This window comes from Gadus macrocephalus, chromosome 1 (assembly GCF_031168955.1).
Source record: "Gadus macrocephalus chromosome 1, ASM3116895v1".
NCBI lineage: Eukaryota > Metazoa > Chordata > Actinopteri > Gadiformes > Gadidae > Gadus > Gadus macrocephalus.
This window is the reverse complement of record NC_082382.1, coordinates 19,998,051-20,018,263: the sequence shown is the minus strand read 5'-3', so window position 1 is coordinate 20,018,263 and position 20,213 is coordinate 19,998,051. Positions and strand designations below refer to the sequence as shown.

The 20,213-nt window shown below is 45.3% G+C and overlaps 2 protein-coding genes across 2 annotated transcripts; both read left to right on the top strand.

Moving 5' to 3' along the window:
* Nucleotides 1-7,846: 7,846 nt before the first annotated feature.
* LOC132464381 (B-type lectin plumieribetin-like) lies at nt 7,847-9,032 on the top strand. The gene is made up of 3 exons (XM_060060723.1): nt 7,847-7,987; nt 8,549-8,642; nt 8,731-9,032. The coding sequence occupies exons 1-3, from the start codon at nt 7,896-7,898 to the stop codon at nt 8,977-8,979; spliced, it is 435 nt and encodes a 144-aa protein (XP_059916706.1). The 5' UTR covers nt 7,847-7,895; the 3' UTR covers nt 8,980-9,032.
* Nucleotides 9,033-15,173: 6,141 nt separating this feature from the next.
* On the top strand, nt 15,174-15,989 carry LOC132457641 (E3 SUMO-protein ligase ZBED1-like). The gene is made up of 2 exons (XM_060051914.1): nt 15,174-15,302; nt 15,365-15,989. The coding sequence occupies exons 1-2, from the start codon at nt 15,298-15,300 to the stop codon at nt 15,987-15,989; spliced, it is 630 nt and encodes a 209-aa protein (XP_059907897.1). The 5' UTR covers nt 15,174-15,297.
* Nucleotides 15,990-20,213: the final 4,224 nt, after the last annotated feature.

The following is a 20,213-nucleotide window of genomic DNA, read 5'->3' as shown; positions in this document are numbered from 1 at the left end:
GCTCATGTGTGGCACCGTTGCAATCGCCTGGAAGCGTAGATGTTGAAGGACACCTTGTTCGTCCTCTTACACCACCGTGAAGATATTTACATGCTTCTGATTGACTAATGAATTGATTCAGCTATTCCCCCAGAAGTCTGGGGTCAAAAGGTCAAAAGGAGACGGCACCACGCCGGGGTGGATCCAGATCTCGGGCAACAGCGCAGGGTTGCCAGGTCCTGCAAAAAACGTGCCCCCCACATACCGTTCAAAATCCACCCAAAATGTCCTAGAAGCATCCCAAATAAAAAATGATATTATTGGCCATTTTGGCCAACGTTTTGAAAGTAATACTATTTGAGGGAATATTTTTTTGTTGTTGTTTTAGCAGCGAAATGCACCGTGTGCGTGTGTGTGTGTGTGTGTCTGTGTCTGTGTGTCTGTGCGTGCGTGTGTGTGCTTGTGTGTGCGTGTGTGTGTGTGTGTCTGTGCGTGTGCGTGCGTGTGTGTGTGTGTATAACACGCTATTTTATGTTGAAATGCGACGTAATCCAGTGTTCACGAAACGTACACTGTCAACGTAGGTATGCTTTTGGCGACTGGGCAGATATACGTGTTTCTAACAAGATGATATCATTAAAAGTTACATAAAGTAACAGTTTAATAACACAAACGCAGGAAGCACGTGAGCTGCTAGTTTAGCGAAAGCAACCTGACGTCGTTGAAACATGCGAGCGAGCCGATCAAATCCTAATAACTATAAAACTAAAGATCAGACACAATCACTGACTGAAGATTATGCAAGTAAAAAGTATATTTCTCGCTAGAAATGTTATTAGAAACACGTTTAACGGTGAATCGGTCCTAAAATATTGCATTTCCCATTCAGATAATAAAGATTAATAAAGATCATACACATTCACTGACTGAAGATTATGTAAGGAAAATGTACATTTCTCGCTAGAAATGTCATTAGAAACGCGTTTAATGGTGTATCTGTCCTAAAATATTGCATTTCCCATTCAGATAATAAAGATTAATATGAGCTACGCCGTGTTCCGGAGCCGCGGGGGATTCTGGGAATTGGGGTTCTCAGTTGACAAATGGGGCTTTTGTTAACTTGTTTTGTTGTTAGGATTAAGTGGGGTTAATGGGTTCGGGATGTTATGTGGTTGCGTGTTGTTCTATTAACATTGTTCGTGTGTTCATTATTGTCGATACGTCATCCCTCTCCACCACTCTATACTGTAAAAACACATGTTCAAGTTGAATGATAATGCATGAATTTATTCTTTATTCTGCCATAGTAACACGGTAAATAAATGGCAAAAATAGGCTGAGAACGAATTCGTATTTACGATATTGTAGCGACCCTGGGACAATTAAATTGTTTTTGTGTTATGTGTTGCATTGTATTTCGTTGTCCGTTATGCCAGTTGTTCTGTGTGTGCATGTATTGTAATGTTCTTCTTGTCAATCAGTGTGAGGGCGAATCATTAGGTCAGCTGGGGGAGGGCCTTGGAAGAACACGAAGGTGGGGGCCTGCACGTGAGTGAGACCGTGTTGGGGGTTGCCGGGGTAACCGGGGTTTGTTTTGGGTGGGATTTCTGCCGTTGGTTACGGGTTTCAGTGACCTGGTTTTGGTCCATTAAAAGTTCCTTCAATTACTAATGACTCGACATCGTTATGTCACCTGCGAGGTCATTACAATATGTTCAATAAAACGTAATCACGGACAAAATACGTTTTTTAGACAAACGTAATTGAGAATGCCGAATAGTTCTCTGGGAACGTAATTTGCACATGTAGAGGGCCTCGTTCGCTCGTTTTGGATAAATTCCAATGGGTCGTAATCTGTGGCGGAACAAACCAACGTGGTCGTATTTTCCGAGAGGACAGGCTGATACTGGACATTGATTGGTTTGTAGGTGGGCGTGAGTCTGACGTCACCGTTCACCGGTATAGCCTTCATGAATGAATGAAGAAACGTGTGAACATAATTTCCTGCAGCTCAGTTCAGGCAGCCGCCCAGACAACGCACACTTCCCGCTTTGACCACAGCTATAGCCCTAGATAAAGAAATCAACAAAGCAACCCCCGCTCCTACAGTTACCCCGTCAGCAGCTAATTTCTCCTCTTGTGACATGTTGATATAACGTTGGACTATTAACATTACAATCAAACGTACGCTTCCCCGAGAGGTAGACCTATGCCTATATGCTGACAATAATGTGTTATCGAAATTTAACGTAGCCTATTAAGGATACGTTTCAATTAAATGTAGCCTGTAATCCAAGAGGTAGCTTAAATAAATAACAACAAAAATGTTGAGAACGAACCTATTTGCAATATGTTCAATAAGACGTAATCAGGGACAAAATAACGTTAAATTAAACGTTTCCCGAAAGGGAAATATGCCTTAATGACAATAATGTGCTATACGTTGACATTTAACATATTTGGAATGCGTTTCAACCAAACATAATCCTAGAGGTAAATGAATGGCAAAAAATAGGTTGACAACGAACGTATTTGCGATATGTTCAATAACACGTATCCACAGCCAAGATACGTTTTTCAGACAAAATACGTTAAATGAAACGTTCCCTGAAAGGGAGATATGCCTTAATGACAATAATATGCTATACGTTGACATTTAACCTATCTGGGATACGTTTCAACCAAACATAATCCTAGAGGTTAATAAATGGCAAAAAATAGGCTGAGGACGAACGTATTTGCAATACGTTCAATAAAACGTAATCGCGGACAAAATACGTTTTATGACAAACGTAATTGAGAATGCCGAATAGTTCTCTGGGAACGTAATTTTGACGAGACAGGGTTGCCCTGCCAGGAGGTTAATGAGCCTCATGGGCTCTGTGTAGGCATGGTGTTGTGGCATGTGTGTGTGTGTGTGTGTGTGTGTGTGTGTGTGTGTGTGTGTGTGTGTGTTTGCTTTTGTGTCTTTATATAAATTAAATATGTGTGTATGTGTGAGGGGGGAGGGGGATCTGTGTGTTTTAATACTTTATATATACATGTGTGTGTGTGTGTGTGTGTGTGTGTGTGTGTGTGTGTTGTGTGTTGTGTGTGTCTGCGTATGTCTCTATGTTGGTGTGTGTGCCTGTGTCTTTACATTGGTGTGTGTGTGTGTCTGTGTGTGCGTGTGTCTGTGTGTGTGAACGTGTGTGCGCCTATATTTTTGATCATAACGGTCCCTCACAGACTCATCGCGGGCTCACTTGCGACGGACGTCCTACCGCGTACATCACAGCGCGGCACAATACAGCCCACATGCACACCGTGCGTGATCACACAGCCGCACTACTGTCCATCACGGAGGGAGACACCGTGGTGTTCAGCGGCTAGCCTCCAGTCTGACCCCTGGCAGTAGTTAACATAGCGGAGCCGGCAGCGAGAGGGGAGCACGGTGGGGAGGGGCGGGGCAGCAACAGGGAAGCAGGTGCTTGCTCTATTTTTTCTTTTCTTCTCATCCTTCTCTTGTTTTTTATCCCCTGGCCGGGGCACTCACTCTCTCCACACCTGTTGAGGTCTGAGGGACTGCTGTGTGGGGGTTGTTGGTATAAGGGGGGCGGGGGGGTTGGGGATAATCACTTTATCTGCCACCAACCCTCCCCCCGCCTATCTTTCCCCCTCCCCTTGATGTGAGGTGTCACTTCAGGCTTGATTAGTCGTCTGTGACTTTATTTTCGCACCACGGCCTGAAAAGTGAGGAGACCGGTGGGGAGGGAGGGAGGGAGGGGAGGGGGGGGGCTGTGTAGAGGGGTGGAAGAGGCAGTTAAGCAGCGTCTGTAGGGCACCGGGGCTGGAGTCGGAGGCGGTCCCCTGGAACGCTGGGACCGGCCTGGACCCCGCTTCCTCCCGGCCTGCTGGTGGGAGGAGCCCGTGAGAATCGCCCCGAATCGGGAACGATTCTCACGGACAGACTGCTGGTGCGCGAGAACCTCGGAGAACCGGGGACCAAATAGGCCATCCGGCGCTAATGGACCCTGGACCAGGCTGGCCCGCTGCCGTTCCGGCACCGCAGTGTGGGAGAGCCATATGACCCTCTGTATCATGGTTGCCCACGCCTTAAAGGCCCATTCACACCCTACGGTAAATACGGATACGGACCGTGTCGTCCGGTCCCGGAGGTGTTTCGTCCGTCAATGGGTCCGTCGCCTCTGAGCTTACGAATCCGGAGTGCTCCGGGAGAACCGGAGCAATGCCACCGGAAATCGAGGCGGCAGTATAGAGTCAAAAGTCAGACCATTCCCGAAAATAGATAGAGTAGTATAATATCTGATATGTATATTATAAAGATATATATATATAGATAGTATTTGACGTTTTGTACTTATATATAATATATACCTGACATTTTTATTTTATTGTTTATTGTTATTGTTCCCCTGCTTTGGCAATGAGTTGTAACTAGTCATCTAACAACATTTTGAGGAGATAATCTGCGGGTTGGTGAGGGGTGTCACATGCCACCGCACACTTTTTGCACTTTTTTTTGCCGATTTCGGATGACGCAAAGCAAAATCATCGCTACAGATGTCATGTTTGCGATTGTAGATGCCGTTAATTTGTGAAACTACAGTCACTGCCCTCTAGAGGATTTATTGCGTAACATCCATAACAACGCTGAAACCAGACGGAGGTATGAAGGGTAGTTCCGGGGGCAACGTTTGGGGCGACAGACGAATTTCGTCGGGATCCGGAGGTATGGATCGGCCTATATGCCGGCCGGCGGAAAACGGCTATCGGCTGGCATAGCTGGAGGATGGCGCTGGAAAAGCGGGAAGACATCTGCGCGGCTGCGTCTTGGTCTTCCCCCGGTCCCTTTGTCCGTTTTTACATGTTAGACATGTCCAGGGGCTCACTCGGCAACTCTGTGCTGGAGTCCGGGACCCCTTTTACGGCTTAAGAATATAGACATGTTCTTTAAAGCGGCGTGGTTGGATTTCCTCTCGCCGGCTGGCGAGTTGGACTTGATTACCAGTCTTACTCTCCCACCTTTTTTCAAATGAAAAACAGGCTAGGGGGGTTTTCTATTGGCTCGCCAATTGTCAGGTGGTTTTGTTTGCCAGTGTGGCACTCCCGCCGTTTTCTTCTATTAAGAAACGGCCGAGAGAGTCCCCTTATTGGAGAGCCGGATTCCGTGGCTCCGCCCCCGGTGGTTGCGGACCTAATGGAAACCGTGTTGCTCTGGTTTTTCGTTTCCTTTTCATGGTTTCCATGAAGCACGGATTAGAGCCGGAGTCTTTACAGACTCACTTTTTTCTCCCTTGATCAATGCCTTGCTTGATCTAGGAGGAATTCGTTTTTTATTAAAGGTTGGGTATGGGATTTGCGAAACGCCAGCAGATTTTGAAAATACACAACTCAAATGGTCCTACCCCGTCTCCTTTAACGCTGACTCCACCCATTCCAAGTACCTGGACGCGCAATCATGCACGAGCGCGAACACAGATGCGCGAGAGCGAGCCAGGCTAGCGTAGGTTTTCGTTAAACAACATGGGGATGGTGGCGTCTTGTCTGCCATGGAAATTGTCTTCTACTGCTAGGTCCAAATGTGGATTAACTAGTTCCAGTAGCTACCACAGGATAACAACAAACAGGAGCTTGCTCTGGGTCACGAGCTCTGGGTCACGAGTACTGCACGAAGGGGTCGCGCGCGGGGCGCGGGCGAGGGGGAGTACAGCACGACCGTTTGATTGACGTACTTACTGTCCAATGCAACTCGGTGGCTCTGGAAATCATTGGCTGGAGTTTTTCGAGCCCTGCCCGTTCCACAGATGATTGACTTGTTTAATTTTCATGTCGAACTTCTAACTTAGTGGCTGTAAGTGGGTTATGATTAGGATTTCAAGTAATTCTGCAAAAATCGAATTCCATACCCAACCTTTAACCTTGTGTTTTACACTTCCTTGGCTTTTTTGAGTCTTAATGTGCTCTGGTGACTTAGGTAGTTTTGACTGGGGTCCAGCAGGAGTACATTGATCGGGCTCCGCTCGCAGCTTCACCTTAGCCCATAAGGCGAATCCTAGACGGCGTAGCCTACATGAAATAGAACGATAGTTATGCTATTATAACTCTAGTTCTATGCTTGTAGGCGTAGCCGTCTAGTTTCCCACCTGCTGTACCCTCCAAATGCTGAAAGAAAAGCGTGGAGGATGAGCGACGGTATACACCGCTTTATATTGACACGATACCGTGGGGAAATGTGGGCGGTGCCCACGCTGATAGGTGCATAGTGTGAATTTTCACAGGACAAGCCCATAAGGCGAAGCATAGACGGCTAAGCCTACAATCATAGAACTAGAGTTCTAGTTCTTATAATAACATAACTATAGTTTTCAACCGTTTGAAATTGCCTGGTTACCTTACCAGTGCCGAACCCCGACTGTTTACCGTCATAGGCAGAGATGCCGGGGTTAACAGGAGAAAACCAGCGATGAATTCTCTCTCCACGCAAAAAAACAACAGGGTCTTGAGCTTTTGAAACTCGTGGTTACCTTGTCATAGTGACTCTACACAGGGCCGAACCCCGGCAGGGAAGTTCCCCTGTCCTACACATTTAGATAAATTCCCAGAAATGTTGTGCAATATTTTTGAGTGACAAGAAAAAACGGCGAGGGGGTGGGGGGGCTTCTTCTGCTTTTAATGTAACACCTGGTCAGTGCGTGTGCGGTAGCCTATGTTCCGAGGTCTATCGCACTTAGGCAGGCGTGAACTATCAGGCAGTTACGCAAAATAACTAACAGACAAGGAAAGGCATGCACGAGGCCTTTATGAACGTTCATTGGAATTGGCTAGTCGTTGTTTATAGTTAGCAACATTAGCCTCCTTAGCAAACCAGCTCGAAAAACAACAAAACACCTCTTTACATTGTATTGCATGCACAGCAAGACCGTGCAATTCATAAATTGGTGACCGGAATAAAGTAGCAATGTGATCAAGTCTGTAAGAGCATTTAAAATCGACATTAAAATGACCAACGTGGTAGCCTAGAAATCTAGACGCCCCTAGCGGTAGAAAATTTAATTTGCAGCCAATATCTTTCCGATATGGGTCTGGCTTGCCAGGCTACCAACGTGGTACAAATACAAAGAAAACAAATCTCTTCACGGGCACAGCCATTTTTGTTGAGAGCGTCATCACTGCTCTCGGTCTACTCTCAGAATTCCGAGGGATGAAGACAAAAAGGGGAGTGCCTCTGAGAAATGCCACAAGAAAGCTGAGAGATTTCCCAATTTCCGACTCGGATGGCATGCGTCCGAGGAATCTGGAACACACTATGAGCCCTGGGATGTCTTTCCCTCTCTCTCTGGGTCACAGTGGTGCTTGTACCAGAGCCAAGGTTTCACATCAATGTTAGCTTTTGGTGGGGGTCTCCAAAACAGATGCTAACAAGAGCGTGGGTGCGTGCCTGTAAACATTTTAACCCTTCTAGACAATGTATAAATGAATGTGTAACACTCTTTTGGATTAGCAGATTAAGAATTCTTTATGCAACAATATTCTGGGCCAGATTACTAGGTTCGACTACTGGAGCAAGATGGATAATTAATGAGACAACACTGTTTAGATTGACGACTTATTATTCAAAAGTTGTTTCTTTAAACAGTACAAAACAAACATAACCTTATACTTTATAAATCACATAAATCACATAAATGACATAACCTTGAGCCCAAGTAGGAAATAAAAGAGAATAAAAGAAAATGTAAAAGAGAATTATTAATCTCAATGAATTTCTTCCTGGTTAAATAAAGGATTGATTGAATGGCTTCAATGTGACCTATTGTCACATTGAAGCCAAAGGGTGTGGTGTGAGAGAAGTTTGAATGTGCTCAGACATGAGCACATTCCCTTCCTGGTGAGGGCCATTTTCTTCTCTGGGGATGATAAATAGCAGAGGTGCTCTCCATCTCGACTCACAAACCTGCAACTCCTCTCGTCCCTCGTTCAACAGCTGCATCATCTGTCATCCCAGGTGAGTCTCATACCTCAGGAAACACCTGCACTCGTAAACTGATGACTGAAAACTTTAAGAAGACACTCATCTGATTATCCTTATTCTAAATTAAATGTATAGTGAAAGGGATGTGTTATAAAAAAATTTCGGCGTATGATTGATGATCGATTTACACTTCTATGGAAAAAGTTGAAAATCTGCCAAGATCCACGTATAGATCTTCGCAGAGCTGCCTGCATTTATGCTTGTACGTCACATTAACATTAACACAAGGGGGCATTATGGTGTTTCCATTCCCAATGTTCATGCTCCGAAGGGCAAATCCGAGTTGGCACTCTTGAAAAGATGTTAAGAAAGCAATATATTTGTGCGAATTCATTATTAGAAAGGATTCAAATGTAGCGTTTGGTGTGAAACTAATTCAACATCCGAAAACAGTGTTCCGTGCATACATATTATTCTTGTGTCTAGTTGCCTGATTCTGGACACTATGCTTGTTTCCTGCTTTTAAAACAGAAGGTTATTTGGAAATGATAATGTTCTGACTTGCATCTGCTTGAATCCAAATCATGTCCTCAGAAACATGAGTCGGAACTCTCTCAGCGCCAATCAGCAGCTCTTTAAAGGGGACTTCCTCATGAGTAACAACCAAGAGTACAAGGCTATCTTTCAGGTGAGAATAGATATAGGCCTAGAGAGGTAGTTACCATAATGTCACACAAATCTTTCACCTAAACAATAACTTATCTTCATGTCCACAGGACGATGGAAACTTTGTCATCTACAAATGGTCTCCGATCTGGGCCACCAACACTGAATGTGGCCCGGCTTTCAGAGTCATTATGCAAGAAGATTCAAACCTGGTCGTTTGCACCAAAGAAGATGAGCCCGTCTGGGCCAGCAATTCAGCCGCTGCAAATTGCAATCAGGTTCGTCTGACCCTGACCAACAAAGGAGAACTGGTTACTTCCAAGAAAGGGGTGGAAACCTGGTCATCTAGTTGTCCCTAAGGAGTTTCAATTCAAACGGTGCTTTTATGCGGTCGATCGAGACATGTCACGCAGTGATTGGTGTTACATGAAATAAACATAATCATAACCGCTCACTGTGTGGCCCTTTTGTTTGTTATTTATGTTTATTTCATTTTCTAGTTTTAAGTGTTTACCATCAAACCGCTTACTCTTTTCGCTACAAACTTTGACCAGAGGCCTGTCGGTTTTCTTTCTGGTTGTTTATTAGTATTAATGACGTAATTATTATTTCTTCATCTTTATATAATTTTTCTGTCATATTTATTCAGTATTTTCTTTCTGACCTAGACTTAGACTTCTAGTTTTAGTGTTCACCATCAAACCGCTTACTCTTTTCGCTACAAACTTTGACCACTTTGTGACCACTTTACAATAAGGGTCAATTAATTAACCTTTATTAAACATTTATTTGACAGTAAAAAGAATGAACTAATAATAGTTTAAAGTTCACTACTAGCGATTAATGATTTCTAATGGTGTCATGTTTAGTAATTATGTTCATGTTAACTCCTTTATACATTATCTAGTAGGGTTAAAAGGTTTGCAGGCACACGTACGCAACACACACACACACACACACACACACACACACACACACACACAGGCTCTTTCCTAAAGTGAAGGCAGCAGCATTGCTAGAACACTTCCTTGCTAGTCGTGTCCTATGGAGATAAGGCTAGAGTCCTGCCCATGGGTGCTGCCTAGTGTTTATAGCGTTCATAGTTTGGAACGACTTGCTAGTGTGGAAGCGGTTCTGCCTCAGCTGGTTAATATAGCTCCAGTAAGATTTCAATATTTTATTTGTTGAAACTGTTATTGGCGACAGTAGTTTGTTTAAACACCACCTACGTACAAATTAAAAACAAATCAATCAATGCAAATTATAGCCTAACGTTGGAAAAACGTTTGAAAGAAGTCGCACAGGTACATTTTTAGCGTTTACATGATTAATCTATAAAAAGAAATACGGCACAAAATATTTCTGAAAATGTTCAAATAACTTCTGTAAGAGCCAATTTTAGTTTATTTTCAATTTGTAAAGGTGTGTTATTTTTATTGCTATATCTACATGTAAGGAAACGTTTCGTCTTTTCCATGGCATGTTTTATTGGATGAACATGTAAAAGCAAAAAGGATCATAACTTTGAGCATCTATTCTGTATTGGACCGGAGAACATGTACATTTGGATTACCTGATGTTTTTGTTTTTTGGATAAATAAACCCGTACAAGTTATCCTACCTCCTCGTGAGTTCTATATATTTTTTGCAATAAGATTGGATATGACACACGCGTCAAAGCATCGAATAACAACAACCTACAAGCTATATGGCCTTTAAAGGGGTAGTTCGGAATTTTGGACATAGGGCCTGATTCCCAAGTGAGCATTGGTATTCTATATCACTGGAGACAGTTTAACACATTTCATTCAGTCCTTCAATGGCGCGTTTCCACTGCAGGGTGCGGAACGGATCGGATCGCAAAGGTGCGGATCAGGTCGCGTTTCCACCGCCAAAAGTGGGCGTGACTCGGACTTTGCCGTACCCGTTCTGGCCTCGTTCTCGGGACTCCTCCGTTGGGGTACCGAAAACGAGACGAGACGCCTGAAAGGGTCCCGGAAAATTCTAGCTACACACCCCCTCCGTTGATTGGTCGACAGAATCATCACTTCCGGGTGACGCGGGGATAAAAACAAACAAACGAGGTACCTCGAGGTATTATTCTTTATGTTAAATTATTATTTAACATGTCGCGTAAAACGCTTGCTTGGGCGAACAAGGAGGTGGAGACGTTCGTCTGCATTCTTGGGGAGGAAGACGTTGTTTACGATGTTTACGTAGCTGCCGCGGTGATCGACATCCGGCCTACCACAAAGGGTACTGTCGGCAGTGGAAACGCGACTTCGGAACTGAGCTGGGCTACCGCCCCCTCCCTACCGCACCTTTGCGATCCGATCCGTTCCGCACCCTGCAGTGGAAACGCGGCACTAGTTGCAGAGTTCGCTCGTGCTAGGCTAGCGCACGGCAACGGGCAATGCTAGCCTGCTATTAAAAACAGTCTTACCCACTCCACAGTACACCCGAGGTAAATCAATTATAACGCCAGACTATAGATTTAAATGTCTGTGTTGATAGAATAATGTTAGAAATAAAACTAACCTTGCATCGCATGAATCATCGAGGGACTACTTTCTCAGCAGAAGCGGAATTTTACTATGCGCTGGTTAGGTTTGTAACCGAATCACGACAGAAGAACGTAAACAGAGAAGCGTGGGACAGAAGCGCAATTGAACAACTAGGCAACATGATGGTTCAGTGTGCTTTTAGAAATTGTAGAAATAAACGGTACAGATGGGCACCACAAAGTTTCCACCAATTTCCAGTGCGAGATCCAGAAAGGACTCAACTGTGGCTTGTTGCTGCTGGCTTGGACATCAAAACACCGGCTCGAACATGTACGGTTCGTTGGATACAACAAATTCCTCATAATCGTCTTCAAAAGCAGATGCATCGCTAACTCCTCCAAATGTGGGCGTATCTTGTTAATTGAATACGCTTATAGAATTCCTTCGTTCACTGTAGCCTACTCTGCGTTTGTAGCAATGACAGCGGCAGGTAACCTAGGTATCACTCCGCCGCTGCCGTAGCCTACGTACAGCAATATAAACACTGCTGCTGAGACCCCGCAATTCCCTCAAAATGCAATGCAATGCAAGGTTGGTTTTATTTCTAACATTATTCTATAAACAGACATTTAGATTTATAGTCTGTCGTTATAATTGATTTACCTCGGGTGTACTGTGGAGTGGGTAAGACTGTTTTAATAGCAGGCTAGCATTGCCCGTTGACGTGCGCTAGCCTAGCACGAGCGAACTCTGCAACTAGAAGGACTGTATGAAATGTGTTGAAAACGGTCTCCAGTGATATAGAATACCAATGCTCACTTGGGAATCAGGCCCTATGTCCAAAATTCCGAACTACCCCTTTAAGCAAAAAAACGCTTTAGAATTAAAGGAGGCTCAGCTCAAAGCAGAGCAAGAGGAGTTGAAAATTAAAACGGCTTTGGCTATGTCTAATGCTAAAATCAAGATTTATGAAGAATATGACGTCCAGGAAAAAGGTGATATCACATACGAGTATGCAGTTGCCGCCAACACACCATGCACTCCTGCAGAGCAGCAAGCAGAAAATAGTTCCCCAGCCAAAACATTGGATGTAAAGCTGCCAGTCAAGTCCTATGCTTTCGCTAGGAGGAGCTAGACCAAAGTTGCTAAAGGCGGACAATACTTACCAATCAGCCAGCGGGTTTCCTCAGCAACAAATTAGCGCTGCAAATGACATCTGCAACGTCATGAAGCAGCAGAACGATATCACAGAGCTGCTTGTTCAATGTTCAGAAACGCTTGAAAAGTCAGCAGTTGGCTTGTTTGCCACAGCGGGATGTTCCTGTGTTCAGTGGCGACCCACTTGACTTCAGATCGTTTCTGAAGGCGTTTCAGCACACAGTGGACTCAAGAGCTGACAACAGTGCAGATATGTTGTACTTTTTAGAACAATATACAAAAGGTAAGCCGCAACACCTCGTAAAGGGCTGTCAGCACATGCCTGCTGACCATGGTTACCAGCAAGCCATGGACCTGTTGGAGGATCACTATGGCAACCCATTGAAAATCGCCACTGTGCTATTGGAAAAGGTGTTTGAGGGTGCACTCACACTAGGCCATCTGGCCGTGGCCGTGGCCGTTTTCACACCTAACAGTGCTCAAATCTGCCAGTGTGAGTGTGGCCAGTCTGGCCAGGCCAGGCTAACTTTGCCACTTGGGAGAGGTGTGCTGCTACGGTACAGGCCGCCACGGTACAGATGCTTATGAGCCGACACGCCCACACGCACGGCTACGCAACCTGAGCTGGATGACGTATAGTCCATGCGACGACCATGGACATAATAAAGGCGACGAGACTTCTTTCCCATTAAACGGTAAACATGGCGTCAAGAGGTTCAACTGTTGGTTCACGTTGGTCCCATAGAGAAGTCGAGTGTCTGTTAGCCATTTGGGCATTTCGGCTCCAAATAAGCAACAGACTCAGCAAAGTGCGAACTGTGTTCTCTGTGTTGTTGTCCATTGTTGTTCTCTGCACGGACCATAATCTTTATTATGGTCCGTGCAGCGGACGCTTGGTGATGACGTGTGACGACTTGATGACATATGTACAAGAGCCTACCGTGGCCAGGCCACAGTTGCGACGGCCAACAGCCACGGCCAGATGGCCTAGTGTGAGTGCAGGCCAGAGAACAATGGGGCCAGTTGAGCACGGTTAGGTGTGAAAACGGCCAACGGCCACGGCCAGATGGCCTATTGTGAGTGCACCCAGAGGTAGCAAAGGCACTCAACAACTTTTCAGTTTTCCTTCTGAGTTGTCGTCACGCCTTGCAGGATGTGGATTATATGGATGAGCTTGATAACCCCACAAACATGAGAGTTATCATCTATAAGATGTAGGGCTGGGCGATATATCGATATTTGAAATATATCTATATATTTTCAAACGCGATATGGAACGAGACCATATCGTCAACATCGATATAATTTAATTTGCGTTGAAATAACAGCACATTTGTTCCAAATAACAGCAGTTTCGAACCGCACCTCCCGCCTCCTATTTTGTAACTCTGCTTATGTCTCTCCCGCGCTGCACTCACGTCAAATCGCGAAACATGGAGCCGGCCGGCAAGAGCGGCCCAGAGGAGCTTGTTTGTAAGCGAAAGACCAACGGCTCAATCGTATGGAAATGGTTTGGATACAAGGTTTCTGACGAATTACAAAATCACGTCATTTGTAAAGAGTGCTTAAAAACGGTCGCAACCAAAGGGTCGGGGACGACCAACCTCTTCCATCACCTGCAGCAGCACCACAAGGCGCAATATGAAGAGTGCACAAAAATGCGTGCAGCTAGCCAAAATGTTAATCCGTCACGCAGAACCCCGCATCAAATGTCTATTAAAGCTTCGTTTTCAAATGCTGTACCATACGATTGCTCAAGCGAGAGGTGTCGGGATATCACTCGGTCGGTGGCATACCACATCGCCAAAGACATGGTGCCTATATCGACCGTAGAGAAGCCTGGCTTCATTAAAATGCTTTCTAAGCTGGATCCGAGATACACCTTGCCAAGTCGGCACTATTTCGCGAGAGAGGCCCTTCCAGCGATGTACAACGAAGTCAAAGACCGCATAATTTCTCAGATCGCAAAAGTCACAACCTACACCCTCACCACAGATATGTGGTCCAGTAGGACGTGCAAGCCCTATATGTGCGTTACGGTTCATTACATCGCCGAGGACTGGGAGCTGAGAAGTGCATGCCTGCAATCTAGCTATTTCACGCAAGATCACACCGGGGAGCACATCGCTGAAGCCTTGCAAGAGACCGTTTCAAGCTGGGGTCTCAAGCCATCGGGACTGGTGGCAGTGACTACAGACAACGGGAGCAACGTTGTAAAGGCTATCGAATTGGCGGAGTGGAGGAGGATGCAGTGCTTCGGCCATCGACTGCATCTTGCTATTGGTGAGTGTATGAGAATTCTAACGGTTAAATACATTCCGGTTTGCATAATTTAAACACTATTCAACCTCTCAACATTGTATATGGCAGTCTATAGGTTTATGGCAGCACATGATTTGAATTATTTTCTTAAAATAAGGCCTTATAAGTATACTGTTACATATTCTTTATATTTATATGCCATATTTATCATTAACACTAATAATAAATATATAACACTATATAATAAATATAGAATCAAATAAAGGTTCTCATTTCTGTATCAGATTAAAAACTATGACTTATAATATCATACATATAGAATAAATTAAAGTTCATAGGTTCTCATTTCTGTATCAGATTAAAAACTATGACTTATAATATCATACAATAGACATTTATTTAAAATGTGCTTTGACTTTGTGTCAGGACACGCTATGGAGGACCCACGCATCACCCGTGCAATTTCCATCTGCAAAAAAGTAGTAAGCGGCTTCTCCTACAGTTGGAAGAGGAGAAGAGGCCTGGGTGAAGCACAGCAACAACTCGGTCTGCCATCTCATCAGCTGATCACTGAGTCAGCTACTCGTTGGGGCTCAAGGTTGGGGATGATTGAGAGGGTCCTGGAACAAGAGAGGGCTCTTTCCAAAGTGCTATCCTCAGACAAGAAATCCCGACCTCTTGTTTTTACCTGGCAAGATGTGGAAGTCATGGAGTCAGTGAAGAAGGCCCTGAAACCACTTCAGGACTTCACTGATGCCCTGTCTGGAGAGGAGTACGTCACCCTCTCCTATGTGAGGCCAGTGCTACACTTGCTGAACACAAGTCTCCTGGCACCTGAGGAGGAAGAGACGGAGTTGTGCAAGTCCATCAAGGCTCACATTTTGGAGTACCTGAATATTAAATATTCAGAGCAGAAAACCAGTGACCTGTTGGACATTGCCTCCCTACTGGATCCCCGATTCAGGGCGAGTTACATCGCCAAAGAGAGGCTTGAAGGGCTGAAATGCACAGCAATCCAAGAAGCAGAGGCTTTGCTCCGTGATCAGGGTGGCACTTCACATGAGCTGCCTGGCCCAGCAGCTGAGCCTCAGCTTGATGAGCCACCAGCCAAGAAGAGGAAAACCCTGTCCAGCTTCTTCAAGAAGTCCACACCGTCTTGCACCACCACTGTCACAACAAGGGAGGCTGTTGAAAATGAGTTCTCCAGCTACCTTACGGCAGCCTGCATTGACAGTGAGGCCAACCCTCTCCAGTGGTGGAAAGACCATGAGGTGGCCTTTCCAGCTCTGAGTTGCCTGGCAAAAAAATACCTCTGTGTGCCAGCCACCAGCTCCCCCTCTGAAAGGGTTTTTAGTTGTAGTGGGAACATTGTCACCTGTCATAGGGCATCGCTAAACCCTGACACCGTGGAGAGGCTTGTTTTCCTAGCCAGAAATCTGGAGTAGGCTAACTGCTGGCCTGGCCCAACCCATGTGATTTGTTCTTTGAGTTTTGCACAAATTTGAGATACATTGTTCTAGTTGTATTCTCTTGGTTTCTGTAATCAGTTAACATGCTCTGTTTGTTGAAAAAAAAAAGTATTTTATTGAACCTATTAATGACATTTGCACTTTCCAGAGATGCACTATGCATATTGTTCTGTTTTTGTTATCCAATAACCTGTTATTTTTTTTAAGAATGGGGCCTAATTTAAACATTTGTTTACATTTCAGAGATTTCTGTGTTTATGTTTTAAGTTACATTTAATTCAATTAAACATCATACAACTGTGTACAACGTGCACAGTGAAAGCATTTTTCCCCAAATCATTGCGGACTCCCGCTCCATGTCGCGATTCAATTCTGTGCATAATATTACGGAGGCTCACACAGCTTTTGGCCGTGATATTATAATGTTCTCAAATACGAGGCGGAGGCAGTGACTAGTCCACGGTGTATTCAACCATCAAACTGTATTCAATTCTGAACGGTAGGAATAATGGTAAATCCAAACGTTAGGTAGGTATAGTAATAACGGTAACTCCACAGTAACTAACTTCAAGGTTTCTCACTCCGCGAGACCCAAACATAAAACGTAAACAAGTAACCTAGCCACGCCCCCCCACGCAGTCGTTACGATTCATAATAGCGGAGGCAGTGTCTAGTTCATGTTTTATTCAACAATCAAGCTGTATTTAATTCCGAACGGTAGGAATAATAATGTTAAATCGGCGTGCGGTGCCCAGAGAACGTGCAACATTCTCTGGGCACGGGTCGCGCATGCGCACACGCATGCGCGACCCGTCCCGTCCACAAATATCGATATTTATCTTATATCGATATTCTGCTTGAAGATATCGAGATATGACTTTTGGTCCATATCGCCCAGCCCTAATAAGATGCCCTACAAGTACAGAGAAAAGTGGAGGTCGCAAGCCTTTGAAATTCAGGAAAGGAGCCGGCGGAGAGTGAGATTCAATGACCTCGTTGCATTTGTAGACAAGCAGGCTGCCACAGACCCTCTCTTTGGAGCAACATGGTCTCACAGGAATCCGTGAAATGACTACGGACGCTTAAGTCGAAATCCGTGGCCACATCACGGAAACACGCCGATATCCGTGTGTGAGCCACGGAATAACAGTGTCATTTACTTGCATTGGAGCAAATCCTTGGCCACATCACAGACAATTTAAGTAATTCCGTGAGACCACCGTGAGTTAAGCGCCCGTGGTCGACTCGCTCGTTGAAACGGGCATCCGTGTGTGAGCCACGGAATAACAGTGTCATTTACTTGCATTGGAGCAAATTCCATGGCCACATCACGGACAATTGAAGTGATTCCGTCAGACTAGGGATGCAAACAATGAATCGATTATCGATTAATTGTCTAAGAGATTACTCGATTAAAATAAATTACTTGCAATTAATCGCGTTTTTAACCCGTAATTCCCCACCCGTCCACGTGAGGGCGCGCTTGACGCCAGACGTACTTGACGCACACGCGGGAACACAAGCGGGAACACAAGCGAAGCAGCACAAGACAAACGAAAAGCGGGACACTGACACGATGAAGATGGCAAAACGGAGTGCAGTATGGAGCCACTTTAAGTTGGTTAATGACGACAAAGACGCCAAATGCACAATATGTGGAAGTATTTTAAAGTACAACAACTAAACGACATCGTTGAATTACCACCTAAATGTGGCACATTCAAATGTGTCGCGGCTCCTTTACTTAGAAAGGAGTCAGCTGAGGTGGTTCGGGCATCTGGCAAGGATGCCCACTGGGCGCCTCCCTTGGGAGGTGTTTCAGGCACGTCCAGTGGGGAGGAGACCTCGGGGAAGACCCAGGACTAGGTGGAGAGATTATATCTCAACACTGGCCTGGGAACGCCTCGGGATCCCCCCGTCAGAGCTGGTCAATGTGGCCCGGGAAAGGGAAGTCTGGGGCCCCCTGCTTGAGCTGCTCCCCCCTGCGACCCGACCCCGGATAAGCGGATGACGATGAGATGAGATGAGATGTGTCACATTCAGAAGGAAATTCAGCTTCTCAGAAGAATTGCCGCTTATCAATTAATCGATCATCGATCGATAAGATGAAACAACTATCGATTAATGAATTACTCGATAATTTGCATCCCTACGTCAGACCATCACGGATTTTGAGTTAAGCCCCCGCTGTGGTCAACTGTGGCACACACACAGATTTAAACGGGAATCTGTGTGTGTGCCACGGAATATCAGTGTCATTTACTTGCATTGGAGCAACTTCCGTGGACACATCAAGGACAATTTAAGTGTTTCAGCGAGACCACCATGGGTTTTGAGTTAAGCCCCCGTGGTCGACTCGCTCGTTGAAACGGGGATCCGTGTGTGAGCCACGGAACATCAGTGTCATTAACTTGCATTGGAGCGAATTCCGTGGCCACATCAAGGAAATCGGCGTGTATCTGTGATGTGTCCACGGATTTCGAGTTACCAAAGCTACCAAATCATAAAAGTACTCACCTGGCTCCGCCCGCCTAAGTACTTCCGCTCAATTTGAATTTCCCTTCAGTACTAGGTGTTAGTGGGTTTTCTCTGTCTACATTTTCTGCGTCCAATCAGTGAACAGAGGAAGTGGCTGAGATCAATGACGTTAAAGTCAGCTCTCGTTGACGGACATCTTTACGCACAGTGTTTGGTTTGTTTACAGCTTGCGCGCAACGTGATTCCCGGCCAAATGTTAGCGATTGGGTATGGCAGATCCGATAGTTTTCAACAGACACCCGCCTTCAAGTGAGTTAACATTTGTCATTTGAGTAGGTCAAGACTCTCTGTACAAATGAAATGAAGTAGGACCAGACCAAAGGACAAATCAAACATTGATTTTGAGCCTGAAAGGTGGGGGCACTTTCTCTACCTCTGAATAAATACAAAACGTCCAGCTTTGTTTGGCATTAGCGGTCAATGCTTCAATCCCAGAAGGTCTGTGAGCTTGTGTTTTATTTGCTCTGGTAAACCTGTCTTAAATCCTATTCAGACAGATCTCCAGGGCTGGGTTTGGCCAATCTAAACCATTTATCTAATATAGGGAGGGTTCATTCAATGTTTGATTACAGAGAAGCGCCCCATGGGAGTGCCGTTGACTTTGGACTGTTCATAAACAAATAAAATGGCTGATGCTGACGTTGCACATGTTTCATTGAAATATTGAAATAGAAACGGAATGATAGCGCTGCGGCACGGCGAGCCGCTCCTGGGACGCTGCTGATACGTTCCGCAGCCGCGCCCGGTGGAAATGGTGTCATTGATAAGAGTGGAACCTAACTGCTGCGGTGACCGCGGCCAAGACGTGCCGCAGCCATAACGCTTCTGTAACGTGTCCGGTGGAATCAGGCCTTTAGAACTGAGACGGGAAGCAATCAGATGGGTGGACGAGGGTGAGAAAGCACCTGGGCATACAGGAGCTGGGCTCCATCACTGTGGGGGTGATGTGAATGTAGATGGGGCCTGCCATGTTGTGAGGGGTGGGAACGGATCAGAACTGTCTGTTTTAGGAATTAACAATTTAACCAACAACAATTGCAAATTGAGAATATTGTAAAAAGTCTGTATAAAATGGAGCCCATCCTCGACCAATCTGTTTCTCGTGTCCCTAAGCAAAATTACCAGTTTACTCCAGAAGGCTAGCCAATCTGCCTCCGTTGTCGGAGGCCTGGACGTGTCCTCCGTCAGCGTCACCTGGGTCAGAAGCCAAGAGCATCTAGCTTCCCAAACGACCATCCTGACCCAAAGCTGTCCCAGGTGCTGGGTTGTCCTCGGGTATGAATTTCGTAGATAAAACAGATAATAATGCAAATAATTCTCAGCAGGTTGCCCCTCTTTCAAACAACTCACAGCCCTTAATAGGTAAATGCCCTGTGGTAGAGGTACAGTTTGGTGAGACAATGATTAATTGTCTACTAGACACAGGTTCCATGGTCACTACCATTACAGAGTCCCTCTTCAAAGAAGTATTCCAATGCTGGGGTGCCCCTAAACTTAAAACATGTGGGTGGTTAGCTGTAAAGCAGCTAATGGCTTAGATATTCCCTATGTGGGGTATCTCGAGCTAGACATCCAGGTTTTTGGTAAAAAGATTCCAGGTTTCGGGGCTTTGGTTGTGAAAGACACTGCTTGCACACTACAGCAGTGCAATGTTCAGGCCTA

Coding starts and splice junctions, on each gene's coding strand:
- LOC132464381 (XM_060060723.1), top strand. CDS start 7,896: ATGATAAATAGCAGAGGTGCTCTCCATCTCGACTCACAAACCTGCAAC. Junction 7,988..8,548: donor TGCATCATCTGTCATCCCAG/GTGAGTCTCATA, acceptor TCATGTCCTCAG/AAACATGAGTCGGAACTCTC. Junction 8,643..8,730: donor AGTACAAGGCTATCTTTCAG/GTGAGAATAGAT, acceptor TCATGTCCACAG/GACGATGGAAACTTTGTCAT.